The 16,910-nt window shown below is 52.4% G+C and overlaps 1 protein-coding gene across 12 annotated transcripts in view; it reads left to right on the top strand.

Annotated features, from left to right (window-relative positions):
• Window positions 1-16,910, top strand: part of LPIN1 (lipin 1) — a 129,411-nt gene that overhangs the window by 106,967 nt on the left and 5,534 nt on the right. For all 12 annotated transcript variants that reach the window (XM_044390373.3, XM_048222508.2, XM_044390370.3 and 9 more), the window contains 5 exons: window positions 1,775-1,901; window positions 3,016-3,164; window positions 3,626-3,712; window positions 11,296-11,448; window positions 16,711-16,825. In XM_044390373.3, coding sequence (XP_044246308.1) covers window positions 1,775-1,901; window positions 3,016-3,164; window positions 3,626-3,712; window positions 11,296-11,448; window positions 16,711-16,825 — 631 coding nt within the window. The remainder of the gene's footprint in view (window positions 1-1,774; window positions 1,902-3,015; window positions 3,165-3,625; window positions 3,713-11,295; window positions 11,449-16,710; window positions 16,826-16,910) is intronic.

Here is a 16,910-nt window from a genome sequence, read left to right as displayed (position 1 = left end):
CGGTTCTTTCTGTCTCTTATTAGCCTGTGTCCTGAGTGTGTTGGCGGGGGCAATGCTGTTGGTTCCTCTATGTTTTGAGAGAAGCAAACCAGGGCTGAAAGGAGAAGCAGTCTGTGAGGGTAACAGGCTGATTCCTGTGGCGTTCCAGCCTGGGCTTCTCGGGTTCGAGCCCCTGTGCCGTCTTCACTCTGCCTAGAAACCGTGCACAGTGTCATGGGTTAGATTCATGCACATGTAGCCCAGCCCTGCCATGTACCAGGCAGGATGCTAGCCGTCATGCTCTGTCCTTCGTGGACACAGTGACCTGTCCCCACGGCTTATTCGCCACAGTCACTGTATCCTGGTGATGGCCACGTCTGCTTTCCCATCAGAGCACTTATCCTGCTGTGTGGTGACGCTTTAGACAAAGAGCCTGGGGAGAGCAGGGGCCGGTCTATCTGCCGTACCGACTGTGGCTGGCATAGCCAGCGAGCAACAGGTGAATGAGCTCCAGTCCGCCAGCCCGCAGCCCGCAGCCCGCAGGCCCCCCCTTGTGGGGCCGGGGCAGCAGGTGCTTGGGGAAGGGCCCCTCATTCAGATGTGGAAAGAGCCTCGTCTCCTCTTAGAAATAGCAGAGAAGTGGGTGCTGTGTCACGGTGTTCTCCCGCATGTCTCCCTAGCTTGGGACGGTCCCGGATTGTAGGGACTGCTCTGGAATCCCTAGTTCCTGGATTGTAGGGACTGCTCTGGAATGAACACACGAGGGTGAGAAAGGCTGCACGGGAGGGGGAAGGGAGGTGGGGGAGAACGGGAGGCCAGAGGACAAGGGGACTTGAGCATTGAGAGGTCAGAGCTCGCTGGGATCAAAAGATAAGCCGCAGCTCCCAGGCGTGTCAGTCTTGCATAAAGCGATGGCCCGAGCAGGAGGCTTTGCAGAGAGGTGTGCACTGAGGATGGGGCGTGCCTGCTTGGGGCCACGCAGCCCTTCCCACTCAGCCTTAACAAACACTAGCTTTGTATGGTGGTAAGACATTTCCGAAGGTAATGGTGCCAGGAAGCAGAGCTAATCCCGCTGGGTTGGGGATTGTGCTGCGGTAGGAGTCTAAGCGAGGGAACAACGAATTCCTGATAGGCTTTATAAGGGCTGTTTAAAGAAAACGAGCCTGCTTCCCACCTGCAACCCCCAGCCCTTCACCAAACAGAGAAGTCTGGAAGAGTCGGGGCATTGGCCCCGTGGGTTCCACGCAGGCAGATGACGTGTGTGGCCTTGCTGGTGGAACAGCCTGCTCAGGGCTTCCGGGGTGGGACTGATGCGTTCCTTGTCTTCACCTGTTTGGGAGTCCTGCGGTTTCCTAGTTATTCGGAGATGTGTGTTTGGAGAGGTATAAACACGGAACTGGTAGTGGGGTGTGTAGAAATTCGGACTTCTCCTTCTTGGCCTGCAGCCTTAGGCCCGGAGCAGAAGAGAATGTTTGCGAGCATCTCCTCCGGCAGGAGAGAGCTTAACGCTGTTTATCAGGAAGAAGGAGCGTCTTGGTTTAAAATAGAGTGATGATAGCTAGTAAATAGGGAAGTGAATGAGGAGCGGCAGCCCCGCATGAATAATGCAGGAGGCATATGAATGGGAGTTAGTGAGCGTTCATTGATAAATGTAATGGCATATGGGAAATGACCACCCGAGAGACAGTACTCGGGAGAGACCCGATTGACTCTGTCATTGATTCCGGCCTAATGCATTTTTAATGGCTACCCAGATGCATTTCCTAATTGGTGATTACATCACTGTGTGTTCCAGAATAAAGCATGAATCATCCTCCAGTGATGAAGAGCGTGCAGCTGCCAAGCCATCAAGTGCAGGCCACCTCCCTCTGTTGTCCAGTGTCAGCTACAGGAAGACCCTCCGGCTCACTTCGGAGCAGCTGGTGCGTGTCCCGTTCTTCCCTCACCGTGTTCGAGGGTGCTGGCCCAGGCGCGGCCACCCAGACTCCGCGGCCTGGTGGTCTGGGTGCCCCTCCCGCGCAATGCCCCAACCTCAGCCCCTGGCCAGGCTGGCCCCACAGTCTTGCTTCCCGTTTGTCTTCCCTGACGTAGCCTTGGAGCCTCCTGTTTTCAAGTGTTGGAGGAGGGCAGCCTGAGGAAGCTAATTTATCCTTAGATGTAAATGACCGAGAGACCTGAATCTCCCAGGCTCATTCCGGTTTTAGAGAGATGCTTGTTAACTCAAGTGCATCTCCTACATTGGGGGAAATTAAGCACTTGCGATGGGGTTTAGAGACTTTCAGGTGGCAGGGGGCCATCATGGTCACAGTGTCCTCTTCTGTGGGGGTATACCACCAGTTTTAGTCAGAGCCTTCTTTCCCTGGACCTTGTTTCCCACGAACAGTCAGTGAGCAAGTATCCTTCCTCTTTTGCTTTTATCCTAAGAATGAGTGGGGGGCCAGGCTAAGCTGTGATGGTGTTTCATGGGAACAGGTCAGGCCCAGACCCCCACTTAGCGCCACCAGTGTGCCCCTGCAGCCTATGTGCAGCTGTGTGGCATGTGGCTCAGGCCCGCGACACTGGGGGGACCTGGAGTCAGGCAGCCAGCCGGCATGCACGATCGGGTCCCAGCAACCAGATGCCAAACCGCCAAAAGGTAATTTTGCTTCCGAATCTGCTGTGAATTCCTTGGGTTCGCGGTTATTCCGGGAAACACGTTTCCACACTTGGCTTTGTCTCCCCCGTCGTGGCCCTTCATATTTATTCACGGAGTAATAAGCGTGCCCTATTCTGAAGGTGGAATGGCTGCGGCAAGCCTTCCAGCCTGTCATTCAGCCCTGTAGGAAGCGGGTGAGCTCGCCTTGCAGGGGGGCCTGTGGGGAGAGCTGGTTGCCCAAATCCTGGAAAGAACCAGCCTCATCTGTAGGCAGAATTACACAGCGGGCTAGGGCAGTGAGTTTAAAAAATAATCTTAATCTAGCATCTCATGGAGTGGAATCCAAACAGCCCTCAGTCTGGGCCTTCCCCTCAAGGGGACGCATGGCTCATGTTTTTCAGAAAAGCTTGAAGTTGAAGAATGGCCCCAACGACGTGGTGTTCAGCGTGACCACACAGTACCAAGGCACGTGTCGCTGCGAGGGCACCATCTATCTGTGGAACTGGGACGACAAAGTCATCATCTCGGACATCGACGGGACCATCACCAGGTCGGTCTGGCCGCCTTGGGGGTGTGGACGGGTTCACCTTCCTGTGGGGCCCCCGAGGCCTGGAGCTGGCGTCTCTGTTCTCTGTGGGGCTGTGGGGCTTGTGCAGCCGTGGAACCTTCGATCCTTGCCCTAAACAGCTGTAGTTGGGGCGTGGTGCTGGTTTCCCCGGCGCTGCTCATGTGGCTGCTTCCCAGGAACCCTTTCCAAATGGCCTTTTCACTTTAACAAGCCACGAACTTGAGGCGTGATCAGTGAGAAGGTGCCCTTTCGTGTGTTTACATAGCCCTCCGTGGGCATCGTCCTCTGATTACTCTGGGTTCGGGCTTTCTCTCCAGCAAGTAGGTCGTGGGTCTTGTTGGCATATCTTATGAGGTGTTTCTGCTACAGTGAGTTGGAGTGGGCTTTCTCCCCTGTTGTCACACCCTTTCTATCGTATTTCTCTCATTTCTATCTTTATTTAGGTCAGACACTCTTGGCCACATTCTGCCCACCCTGGGCAAGGACTGGACCCACCAGGGCATCGCTAAGCTGTACCATAAAGTGAGCCAGTAAGTACTGGGCACCTGCCCCCATCTCCCGCGCACTTGCAAAACCGTGACCTTGAACGTGACTTGCAAAGAGGGGTGCGCCTCGGTGGGCAGGGGCAGGGGGTTGTGGAGGGTTCTGAGGACATGGTGAGTGCTATCCCGCCAACTCCCACGTGTGAATTCAGGGCTGAAGACGAGAGAGGAAGTGATCGGAGGCTCCCAAATTGTTGGCCGGAGAAGGGTGGCGGCGTCAGGGGAGGACGGAGATTGAGTCCATACTGAGGACTGTCTCCTCAGGCAGGTGGGCTAACGGTCCTCTGATACCTGCCGGCCTGGAGGGGGGGCTCCACGGCGTGGCCGCCACGCAGGACGGCGCCTGCTCTGGGGCCGCACCTGGTACGCCCAGGTGGGAGAGGAGACCTTCAGCTGCTGTCCCGTGCCGGGCACGTGTCCCCTCACTCACCAGCTTTTCAACATTATTGTAAGAATTACTGCCATTAGCTCCCTCAGGAGCGGTCGGTCCGCGTTCCCATAACTGCTCACAGGAGGCAGGGCACCTTCGGCCCCACGGCCGTTGCGTGCGCTCTGGTCTGTCTCTGGGGTCGGGGCCCACTGGGGTCTCTCTCTCCTCACAGCGGCTCGTCACGTTCTCCGTCTTTCTGTGGACTAGAGTCTCCTCATCCGTGAAACCCCTCCCTCCAGCGCTTTCTGTTCTCCAGGCACTTGGGCTGGAAGGTGCCTTAGGCCAACGCAGGGCAGCCCCACCTTTCCCTGGCTGAGGAAGGTGAGGAATTACGTAGTCAGTGGAGGTCAGGCCGGAAAACCGGGCCCATGATTCCCAAGCTGATGGGCTCACCTCTGACCCGTGTAGGTGGGGGCTGGGGGCTGGGCACGCAGAGCTATGCCCGTACTCTGTGAGCACCGATGAAGGAAGCATACTTTCCTGCCCCTCATTCATTCACTTACCCAGCATTTATTGAGTGCCTGCTGTGTGCTCGGCCCAGTGACAGGTGCTTGGGATGTCAAGAAGTAGACATGGTGTCTGGCCTCCTGGACCTCACACGGCAGTGGGGGCGGGGTGGCTGGGACGGGGCCTCGTATCCTGGTGGGACTGAGAGCTTCTGATCTCTTAGATGCCCCGCTCATCAGTTTGACCTTACTCTTCCAGATTTCCTTTTCAAAAAATTACAAAAGTAGTACATGTGTCTTTAAAAAATGAAGAGAAATAAGGAAAATGAGAGGAATTTGAGAGTAGGAAGGTTGTGTCTTCTTCCCCTTGGTCCCGCCACCAAGCTAATCCATCCCCCAGATCCCCCGTGATCGGTTTGCTTCTGTCTCGATGTACTTAAAATCCATTTCCACTCTCCCCACGCCCCCCAACACGCACGCGCACGCCTACATTATTTAGTAATACGTCTTTCTGCTTCATTACATGTGAGATTTACCTCATTCTCCAGTGTGGCACACGTCGTATAATGTGGATAAACCGTGCTGTATTTAGCTCGTCCTCTGTGATGCATGGAGGAGGGAGTTTCCTGGTTTCTCTGTTTCCAAGACTGATGAACTAAGCACTGACATGAGTGTTTATTATGTATGATGAGCCTATAAATAAATGAAGAAGGCCCACACATTCAGAGAGGGACTGCTGCAAAGTGGATTCCCGGAAGCAGAATTGATGGTCCGAGGATGAGTGCATTTGAAGAGCTGATCGATGGGCCAGATTGCCCTCTGCAAAAGCGCGCCCCGTCCGCAGTCTGGTAGACGGTGTGTGTGCCGGTCCCTTCCCCGCCGGCCTCGCCGCGGCTGACCTCTTGTCGAGAAGGGCGAATCCACTGAGGAGCTGCCTGGACTTGGACGACACTGAAAATCGCATCTATTTTTAGTTGGAAGAAGCCCTCATGAGTCAGGATACCGAGACGCTCACAGCCTGAATCATTTTGGGCTTTAGAATATAAATCTCCTTTTCTTACTGTACGTTTAAAAAAAAAAAAAAGGGCACAGTTGCATTTTTTTTTCCCCCCAGAAAACATATCTCTTTGGGAAGTAAAGTAGGATAGCTTACCGGAGAACACCTGAGCGTTCTTGACTTTGATTAATGGGCGTAGGGAGAGAGGTTTGTCGGTGAGGGTCCGTGATGAGAGCGGACTACTTCCCGTGTTTTCAGTTTGGTTGAAAGGAAGGAGCTTGATGTGTGTTAATTCACTGAGTTCGGTGTGTGTCCAGCACTGAGTTTTCTGCATCGGACGGGCCAGGATGTTCAGAGCTTCTAGAGCAATCGGCACAAACACGGTTCGGCCGTGGTTTTCGGGGCCTGTGCTGAGCGCCTCCAGGCGGAGCTGCGGGCTCCTTTCCCTGCCCTTATTTCCGAGTTTCTCCCCAGACCTTCTTGCTCTAACCCAGGCTGCATTCTACCCTCCACGCTTCGTTTTCCATCTTCCCATCTACGCCGAGACGATGGCTTCTGCCTGACATGCCTCTACCTCTGATTTTTGCCTCCACATTGTTCGGCTTGTGATGTCCAGTGCAGATGCCGTAGTCCTTACGATGCCTTCCCAGGCCAGAGTTGGCAACCCCTGGGCAGCTCTTCCCTCCTTACCGAGCTCTTTGTGGACACCCAGGGGCTCGGCCTGGCTTGTTGGAGCGGTAGCGCAGGTGGGGCTCGCTGTGACGCTCCTGGGGCTGTGGGTTCGAGGGAACCCCCCATCCTGGCAGCAGTCCACGTGCTTCCTCCTCCAGGGCCCTGGGCGGCCGCTGAGGGACAGGTAGGGACTCAGGACTGGTCATGGTGGGGGCTCCCTCTTCTTGTCACGAGTCCAGGTCATTCTTTTGATGTCCTCCTGTGATTGCCCACAGGCCTAGGCCTAGGTAGAGAGAGGTTTAGCGTGCTGGAGTACTAGGAACGTGATGCCGTTTACTTCAGGATTTGGGGACCGATCACTCTGTCCTCACTCTGCTTTTTTCTGAATTTAGGCTGCACTTAAATTTTAAGCCCTGAGGTATTTATCTAATGGAAAAACCAGTCCTGCAGATAGCCTCTTGCCTGAAAACAACAAAGAATGAGGGCAACTTATTTATTTTTTGCCAAATGTAATTACTTGTTTGAATACAGTCAGCTGTGAGAAATTATCTGTAGAAATTATCTGAGAAATTATCTGATTGTCACCTTGTTCATCGAGAGGGTAGAAATAGCTTGCTTGGTTATTGATAAAAAAGAAGGGGTAGGGTGCCTGGATGGCTCAGTCGGTTAGGCGTCAGACTCTTGGTTTCGGCTCAGGTCATGATCTCGGGGTTGTGAGATCGAGCCCTGCGTTGGGCTCCATGCTGAGCGTGGAGCCTCCCTGAGATTCTCTCTCCCCCTGCCCCTCCCCACCTCCTCACCTGCACACTCTTAGAAAAAACAAAAACCAACCATAGCAAATACAACTGGAAGACATGAACCCCCCCCCCCCACATTCGAGTGTGGTCAATAAGTATGAGGAAAGTAATGGACTGTTTCCTAAAATAGCTAGATCATTGAGCCAGTGGGTCTTTGGGGGCTAAATCTGGACAAAATTGCTCTGATTTTGCACCTTCATTGATGCATATTTTTGTATCGGTGTAACTAAGAACCGATGTGTGTACGACCATGTAGCGACAAGTGCTGGGAAGATGAGTCCGTCTGTGGCCTGAGGAGGGCGCCGTGTGAGGCCAGGGTGCTGAGAACGGAAATCCTCATTGGCCGACTCAGTAGGATCTGTTCTCTCCCGCCCACAGGGCTTGCTCTCTCCTCCACCTGAGGTCCTCTTAGGTGACTGTGCTCATTACTGCCGCCGGTAGGGCTGAGGGGTCAGAGGGCCTGGGTTCTGAAGGTGACAGCCCTTAGCTCACCCTGGATGCACAGACCTCGTCCCCCACTCCTCATCTCTAAGATGGGAAAATTAGGCCAGGTGATCCCTGAGGTCCTGCCAGGCCAGAAGCACGGTGCGGTGGGTCGCGGGCGTGTGGTCACCAGGTTGTGGGCCATAGCGGGGCGAGCTTTTCCAGGCCAGGCCTCCGCGAGAGCCCCAGGATTGAGCAGACCCTGATCGCAAACCAGTCGCGCACCTGGGGCTGTTGTGAGTGCTGTATGGGCTGTGGGTGCCCCTCTGTCAGGGAGCTCGGGGTCCTGTAGAAGCAGATAGCACCCCTGTAATGAGGCAGCGAGGGGGGTGGGCAGTGAGATGCAGATTTCTCATACAGACGTGAGGAAGAAATTAATTCTGATTGGAGGGTCGAGGAATCCAAGATGGTTTCAATGAGAAGGAGGCCCTCGAGCTGAGCCTTGTTGGGTGAGCAGGGTTTCAAGAGAAGCACGCTTGTCACGGGAGGTGGGGTGGAGAACCAAGCCGGTGCGTGGTGTGCACAAAAGGGAGGCTCCAGGCAGGGGACCTTGGAGGCCGAGCTGAGCACAAGTCTGAGTTTGGCATAGAGCCTTCCATCCTTAAGGGAGCAGGCGATTATCCTTCCCCTAGGCCTGCAAATGGGGCGACAGAGGTCCTTTATTCTACAATAGTGCTCCCAACTGAGGTCGACTTTAGCCTCCAGGGGCCCATGGCAATGCCTGGAGACGTTTCTGGTTGTCCTGTGTGGTGCGTGTCACGGACACCTAGCAGGTGGAGGCCAGGGATGCTGCTAGATGTCCCACAGTGCGGCATTACGGGGCTTCCACCCTGCCCCCCAACAATTACTTATCCAGACCAACATGTCAGTAGTGGAGAAACTTTAGCTTAGAAGCTTATCTTGGCAAATAGCCCCAAAGATAATCTTTCCAACCTCTTTTAATATCGGTCTGCGCCAAGGGTTTTAAGAGAGATACAGAGGCTGGGACAGATGGAGAAACTGTTAGGGCGAAGCCTGGACTTGGAATGTTCTTTCTTTTTGGCTCTGGTATTTCCCCAAGCCCTGTTGCAGTTGCTGAGATGCGGGAGGGGTAGACGTGGTCCGTGTGTGTTGCATTCCACCTTTGCTGTTGAGGGTAGGTTTCCTCCTGTATTCAATTCCTGAAGGACAGGGCTGGGCCGGCCCCACGTGTGTCCTGAGGCCAGCCTGGGCCCAGGGCGGGAGTGTCCCCCGGGGGTGCGTTGACGGGAGGAGCGGATCCTGCCCTTCTGAGTGAGGGGTCTTACCCCCGAGCGGCTCCCTTGACAGTCAGCTCTGGTGACTTGGTGCCACTTGAGCATTTGATGGGATCACAGATGGTTTTCATGGGGGCGAAGGTTCTGCCACCAACAAGCATTTCCCCGCCGAGGACGTCTTCAAGCTGATTTTCCAGCCAAGGTTAATAACGGCCTTTGAAGCAGAGTGCTTGCACGGTGAGAACCAGGCAGTGGCTTGATCAGACCATGAAATGTATTTGAAAATCAAGTTTTGAATAAAATTAGCGTCTCAAGCCCCTGCAGGTGGCAGCTTTTAGGAACTTTGATGTGAAGAGCTATAAACAGAAATAGTGGAGTTTTTTTTTTTTTAAAGATTGCATTAATTAGACAGCTAAAATACAAAGATGTTTAATTAAAAAGGTTGCCTGATTTTCAGATACATCCCTGTATTTCAAACAAGCTGGTATTTCTCGATTCTCTTTGTCTTAAAACTTTCCCGTTTCCTGGTTTTGAAGAACGTATTCATTAAGCAAGCGTAGAGACGGGTTCCTTGACCAGCATCAGATATCCGTGGTGGACCAGTAAGCCGGGTTGGAAGTGGGTAGTTTGTATTCGCTCATGCAGCAAATATTTACTAAGTGTCAGTGACTTGCCGAGCACTGTTTTTGGCCCTGGGGTTACAGCCAGGAATGAGACAAAGTCCCTGCCCTCGGGGGACTTATGGATTCACCAGAGCTATGGTCAAACAAGGAACTATCCTCTCCTATTAGTGATGAGTGCCCGTAGGAAAAATAAAGTGCAGCAAGGGTTTAGTGCCTGGAGTTAGGGTAAGAGAGGGTGTGTTGTATTTAATAGAGGGGCAAGGGACGGGTCCTCTGGGGAGGTGATGTCTGAGCAGAGACCTAGGTGAGGGGAGGGAGGGAGTGAGCCTGAGGTGTGGGGAACAGTGTTTCAGGCATGAGGAATAGCGCGTGTGGGTGCCCAGCGCAGGAATGAGCATGGTGCCTCACAGGACTGGCAGGAGCACCTGCTGGTAAGAGGGAGTGAGGGAGCAGATGGGGTTGGAGAGAGGGGCGGGGACCAGGTCTTGCCTGCCTTGTATGTCATGGCAGAGAATTTGGATTATATCCGAGGGACCTAAGAAGGTTCTGGAGGGTTTTGAGCATGATGTGAGTGGGTTCTGAGTGTTCTTTCTGTGTGCAGACTTGGTGTGGGGGGCCGGGAGCTGATTCAGGCTGCCGCAGGAGGAGAGGCAGGAGGCCCTGCCCCGGAGGTGTGGACGAGGGCTGTGGTGGTGACAGGGGACTTGAGGGGTGGTTTGGGTCCTTGTTGGGGTGGAATGAGGGGACCTGCTGATGTGACGGGGCTGGGGAGGCGGGGTTGTGAGGAGAAGTAGAAACCCAGGTAGTCCTGAGGTTTTGTCCTCACACCTGGCCAACGAGAGCGCCCCCCTCCAAGGACCGCTTCATTAGCATAAACTCAGGTTGGAGGGAGGGGCTTGTTTCAAATAATAAATGACCTGTCACTCAGGAAATTCCAAGGGCTTAGAAGCTCTATGCTGGGATCCGGGGATGAAGACCACATATATCTGTATTATATCACAACATCACCGGTATGGTACATCGCTTTGGTTCGGATGTGGCATTTAGAGCCTTCGGGGAGTGGGTGCGATCCCCTAGGGACCTAGGTGCTGAGGAGGGCAGAGCCCCTGGACCCCAGGATTGTGCACATAGAGCCTGGGTAGAGACAGAGCCAGGGGACCTGTGTGGGAAGCCGAGGGATGGAGGTGTCCAGAGGAAGGGGTGCTGCCCGGAAGTCTGTCACACGAGAACTGTGGCATCGCAGGGACCTACGGGGCCAGCAGGCTGGGGAACAAGTCTGCTTGGAGCGGGTTGATGGGGCGAGATGTGCAGCCAATGCAGATACATAGCCCTTTGAAGGAGTTTTGCTGCCAAGGGAACGGGGGAGTGGGATTTGGTCTGGGGAGAGGGAAGACCTTTGGTGGCAGTGGTTATTTTTAGGCGAGATGAGAGAGGGTGGAGTATGTATTTATGTGCTTACGGGAATTATCCAGCCCGGGGGAGACTCTGATGGCGTGTGTAAGGGGGTGGGCTCGGTCCTGCTGTGAGGTCTGTGAGCTGGCAGGTAGTGGGGCCCTGTGCAGGGAGCGGCGTGGGTACAGGTAGGTTGGCCAGTTGGCACAGAGCCTCAGTTTCCCTAGCAGTAAAGAGGAGGGAAATACCTATCGAACGAAGTTCCCATGAGGATTAAACCAAGTGAGGGAAGTGAAAGTGCTTAGTAAGGGACAGTGAAACACATTCAGGCTTCGTTCTCAATGCAAAAGAGTATTTTCTAGAATGCGGCCTTCTGCTGGGGAGGGATGCTTGCAGCAGTGCCGTTCTGGGTGAAACATTCAGGTTAAGGCTTGCGAATGCAGAACCTTCCCGTGGTGTGATGCCATGACACGCGAATGCTTTGTCTCTCTTTCAGAAACGGCTACAAGTTTCTCTACTGTTCTGCGCGGGCCATCGGGATGGCGGACATGACGAGGGGCTACCTGCACTGGGTCAACGAGAGGGGCACGGTGCTGCCTCAGGGTCCCCTGCTGCTGAGCCCAAGCAGTCTCTTTTCGGCCTTGCACAGGTATGGCCACCGGAGCTGCAGGCCAGTCCAGGCCCCCTCTCCTCTTCCCGGGAAGTGTTAGTGAGAGGAGCCTGTCCACTGCTCTGCTGCAACCCCTATTCCTGCCCCACTGTGGGCACCAGAAAGTTCACCCTAAAAAGCAGGTCTGGCTCCGTCATCCTGGCCACACCCTTCATTAAGCTCATCCTGGCTCTCAGGATCAAGTCCAGATTCACTAGCTTGGCTCACGTGACTCTTCCTGACTTCCCCCTGCCCTTCTTTTCAGTTTTTAAAACTCAGTCACACTGACCTGACCCCATTTTTCCAGAACAGTGTTCTCTACTTCAAGCCTGTGCACCTGCTGTTCTCCCTTTGAGGACGGCTGCCCCTGCTGGTGTGGCCGGGCTGAGTCCTAATGACTCTGAGAATCAACTTGCTTTCCATCTAATCAGGGAGCTGGGCTGGGTCAAGCGGCCCCTCCACCTGCCACCACCACTTACCTGGCCCTTGTCTCCCAGGAAAGTTGTCCTTCCTGGGAGTTCTGGTCACGTGTTTTGTTGTTGTTGTTTTTAAAGATTTCATTTATTTATTTGAGAGAGAGTGATAGCAGGAGTGGAGGGGAGAGGCAGAGGGAGAGGGAGAAGCAGACTCCCTGCTGAGCAGGGAACCCGACACTGGGCTCGATTCCAGGACCCTGGGATCATGACCTGAGCCGAAGGCAGACACTTCACCGACTGAGCCCCCCAGGCTCCCCTCTGGTTTGGATTCTGGTCCTCTACCATCACTGGCCGATGTCCGCTTCCCCTCCTCCTTTCGCCATCACAGCCACATCCAGAGAAGTCACGCGAAACTTAGTCTGGACGCCTGGGCTGGTAGAGGAGAAGACGGGGCTTCTCTGCACCTTGAGACCCAGGGCAGTTTCCCAGGCTGCTCTCAAAGCATCATCTAGTGTGGTTATAACGGTGTCGGTTCTGCCAAAGGCTGGTTCTAAGTATCATGCAATTCTGTCTTTAAGACCCAGTGAGAGGCTCTGGCAGGATTCTGCCTCAGTTTGAGGACCAGCTTAGCCGCTTGCTGCCGCTCACTGTGCAGACAACAGAAAAATCCAGATGGGCCCAAAGCGCCATGTTGGTTCCTGGGTAGTTTTCTTCAGCTCTGCGGATACCTTTTCCATTGCAGCTTTGTTTTGTGTGATTTGTAATTTTTTTCTTGTAGTAAAAGATCTCACACTGAAACTTGCACATTCTGGGGAGGAAATTCAGGCCAACCTCTGGATGCCATAGTGTTTTTTAAGTCCTGAGAGCTGGCCTCACAATCCAGACGTTAATGAAATGGGGTCCCTGACGTATGTCGACAGTTCGTAGCAAGCTACTCATTATCACGTATCAAGTACTGAGGATTTGCAGGGTGAGACAAAACGTAGACATTATTACTTCGATCTCCCACCACTAAATACACATTTAAGGCGAGCTTTTTCATTTTTTTCTCATTGAAATACCACTCTCCAAGATCTATCAGAAGTGACCGATCTTGGACAGTGCGGAATTATTAAACCAAACAAGGACGCCTCCCAGCGTGTGTTCCCTCTCAGGAGCCGGAGGGGCTCCTGACAGCCTTGGCCGACAGCCTGGTCCTTCCAGCTCCACATTCTGGCCGGAGCCGTCTCTGTGTGTCAGCCGTCGTCCTGCAGAGCTTCTAGAATTGACGGGCACGTCTGCCACGAGCCAGAATGACCTTCGCTAGCAAGACGCTCTCACTGGGGGCGCTTCTGAGGTTACTGCCTGGGTCTCGCCTGGAGTGAAGGCGAATGAACCCAGTGGGCGGAGCACAGTCGGCAGGTGGGGACGGGGAGCCCCAGGCTCCGATGCCGCCTGGCGACTGGCTGGTGGTGTGACGAGCCGGAGCGTCTGTCTGCTGAGTCTGCGTCCTCAGCTGCCGAATGCGAGGCCTGGGTTAGATGGTCTCAGGTGTCCCCCTTCAGCCCGAAATGCTATGGTTCTAGGAAACATGTCTGAGAGAAGTTGAGGCCATCTGTTTCCCACACCTCACCTTTTGGCTCAGGAGCTTCTCCTTTTAAAGTGGACACTGGCTTTGAGTCTTCGTTCCCTGCCCTCTTCTGTGGAGGCAGCGCTCTTCAGATCGTGGTCCCAAAGCCCCTGTGGTGTGGCACCCGTTCCTGATACATGTGGCTCAGTCTTGTGGCAGTGGGGGGGGGGCGTCTCACTGATGACAGGCAGCTCGCCTCTGCCAAGTCCCAGCACTGGGTATCCTGGCAGGTGTGCAGTTCTGGAGTTTGGCAACAACAGAGGCTGGCCTCTAGCTCTGGGAAGGAGGATGCCGTTTCACCAGGACCCTCATTTTCCCTTTGGGGTTTTCGAGCTGCTCTGAGACTCGGATCAATGATGCTTCGTTGTTTGCTGGAGTAAAATTACCTCAAGGGTGAATCAGGACAGGGACTGTTTGTACATGCGGGTCACCGAAGACCTAGGCTGTGCCAAGGGGCCGATCTGGCAGCGGTCCTCACTGCTTCCTCCCGGCGTACCTCACTGCCCGCAGGGAGCCCAGCACTGGCGGCACGGGGCCGCGGGGTGCTTCCTCACTGGCACTGCTTTCCTGGTGTCTGTGCACGCAGACACCCTCCTCCCCACCTGCCACACTCACACACTCGTGCCCAGGGCGTGTGCTTGAGTGTGTGTGTGTGAGAGAGAGATTGAAATAGAAGCAGGAAGCTGAATTTGGATGCTTTCCCCTGAATGGACTGAAGTTTGAGACTCATCATCATACCCGTGGGTCCTGAGATACAGACCGTAAAACCCTTTTAGTTAAGTTTAGCGAAGGCTCTGGAGGCCACGGAAGTCAGTGCAGAGCCAGGACCAGCCCTGGGGTCTTATGACACTGAGGCTAATAGTCTACCAACACCACCACCACCACCACCATCATCTAAATTACACTTTGAGTTTGTAAAATACATGTGAGGTATAAATGATAAATAGTGAACACCAGGGTACCCACCATCCAGTTAAAGCACAAGGTCAGGTCGTTCCGTTTGAAGCCCTGGTCCCTCCCATCCCTCCCCACTGAGTAGTGACGGTAGCCACTCTCCCTGAATCTTGGGTTAATCTTTCCCTGCTCTTCGGGACAGTTCTATCGCATATAACTGAGATCCTGACCAACATGCTTAATTGTGCACCTGTGTGGACGATAGGTAAACGTCTCCTATGTCCTTCTGCAGCTTGCTTTTCTCGCTCAACAGCACGTTCCCATGACTGTTGAGCAGAGCTGCGACTCGTTGCTCTTACTGCTGTGTGGTCTCCTGTTGTAGGGTGACCGCCGCTTATCCACCCTACTACCGATGGATACTTGGGTCGTTTCCAGTGTTTTACCATTAAAAGCAGCGTTTCTCGTGTTTCTCGTGTGTCTGCATGGGCACTAGTTGCTCCAAGGTACACACGTAGCCTTGGCATTGCTGGCCATAGAGGACACACATATTCAGCATTGTTAGGTCATTCTGAACCATTTTCCAAAGTCCTCGAACCAGTTTAGGCTCCCACAGTGGTGTACAAGCGCTCCCCTTGCTCTGCTCTCTTGCCAACATGTCGTCAGCCATTTATATGTTTGCTAGTCCGGTGGGTGTGAAATGCCGCTCTTCGCATGTTTGTGGGCCCTTTGGGCTTCATCTTCTGTGGAGTGCCTGCTCAAGTGTTTTCCCAATTTTCTTTTTGATTTGTGTGCGTGATGGATTCTATATCCATAGCCTTTCTTATGAGCGTTGCAAAGAGCCTTCCCCAGTGTATGGTTTGTGATGAACATAAATTCTTCGTTTCATGCGCTTGAACATATCATTTCCCCTGTAGTTCGTGCGATTTGTGTATTAAAAAGGGCTTGCCTGGCTGTGGGCATGAAATGAGGCTCCTCTGTTTTATCCGAAGGTGCTGCCTTTCACGTTTGGTGTGTGATCCACTAGGAACTGATTGTTGCCTGTCGAGTGCGGGAGGCCCTTTTCCTTCTTTCTTTTGTTTCCCTTCTAGGGATGTTCAGTTGTCCCAGCATCATTTACTGAAACGATGGCCCATTTCCTCCTGCTTTGAGTTGTCATTGTGCTCATAAATCGAGTGTCTGTAAGTGTGTGACTTGGTTTCTGGCCTTTGCTCTTCTGTGTATTTGTGATGATTAAGTTTTATAAAAACACACAGACAAAATCGTGTCGAGAGGTTGAAACTGCAGTGAACCTGTAGATGAGTTTAAGGAGAGTCAGTATCTCCTTGTAATTTTGAGTCTTCCAATTCACTTCTACAGTGTATTTTTTCATTTAGGTCTTTCCTAATATAGTTCAATAAAGTTTATAATTTTATCCATAAAAGTCTGGCAATCTTCTATTAGGTTTATTCCTAGACGTTTAAAATTTTTGATTTCTATTTACAGAATTATATTTTTACGTGTTTGTTTCTTCTGATGCATGAAAGTGCAATTGATTTTTATACATTAGTTTTTTTGTATACTGATTTTATAGCCAACAATCTTATTGATCTCTTATTAATGATGATAATTCATCTGCAGATTCTCTTTTTTTTAATGTATTTTTTGTGTGTGTGTGAGTAGTGACAGTTTCCTTTCTTTCCTTTCCAATCCTCATAACTATGTCTTCCTTCCGTCACCGTGCCCGCGAGGACCTGCCGCGCAGTGTTGGGTTGAAATGGTGGTAGTGCCACCTGTTTTTTCACTGTTAACGGGACGTTTGCTGTGGGTGTGGAATATTCCCTGCTATTCCAGGTTTAAGTTTTTTCATCTTGATTGGGCTCTGAATTGTATCAAATGCCCTGTCTGTGTCTATGAATATGGTATGTTTTCTCCTCCTTTAATCTATTAATGCGTTAGACTACATTCATTAGTTTAAGGATTGAACTACTCTTGCATTCCTGGAATAAGATTTTTGTGCTTTGCTGCCGTCAGTTTGCATATGCATATTTATTTAGGATGTTTGCCCTGACATTCGTGAAGGAGATTGGTCCACACTTGGCTCATGCTTTTCTTCTTTTCAGTTTTGTTTTTGAGGCTATGTTAGCCTCATAAAACGAGTTTGGAGATGTTCTCTCTTCCGCATCTGGAATTCTTTGTTCCTTGGATGACTGGTGGAGGTCTTTAGTAAAATCACTTGTCCTTAGCATCTTGTTTGTGGGAAGACTTGAAAGTACGGATTCACCCTCTGTGAATTTAAAAATAGTTTGATGCTAATGAAGCTTCCCGTCTCAAGCTGATCCATTATTTATTTATTTGTTTTAACAGAGAAGTGATTGAGAAGAAGCCGGAGAAGTTTAAAGTCCAGTGTTTGACCGACATCAAAAACCTGTTTTTTCCAAATACAGAACCCTTTTATGCTGCTTTTGGAAACCGACCGGCTGTAAGTGCTAGATTGGGTAGATAAGAGCTCTTGAAATTACCGCCTTTTCTGATAGGTGTCATCTGAAAGGTGGGTCTTGACTCCG

Source organism: Ursus arctos, unplaced genomic scaffold (genome assembly GCF_023065955.2).
Source record: "Ursus arctos isolate Adak ecotype North America unplaced genomic scaffold, UrsArc2.0 scaffold_8, whole genome shotgun sequence".
NCBI lineage: Eukaryota > Metazoa > Chordata > Mammalia > Carnivora > Ursidae > Ursus > Ursus arctos.
The sequence above is the reverse complement of the archived record's forward strand: the minus strand, read 5'-3'. Positions and strand labels throughout refer to the sequence as shown.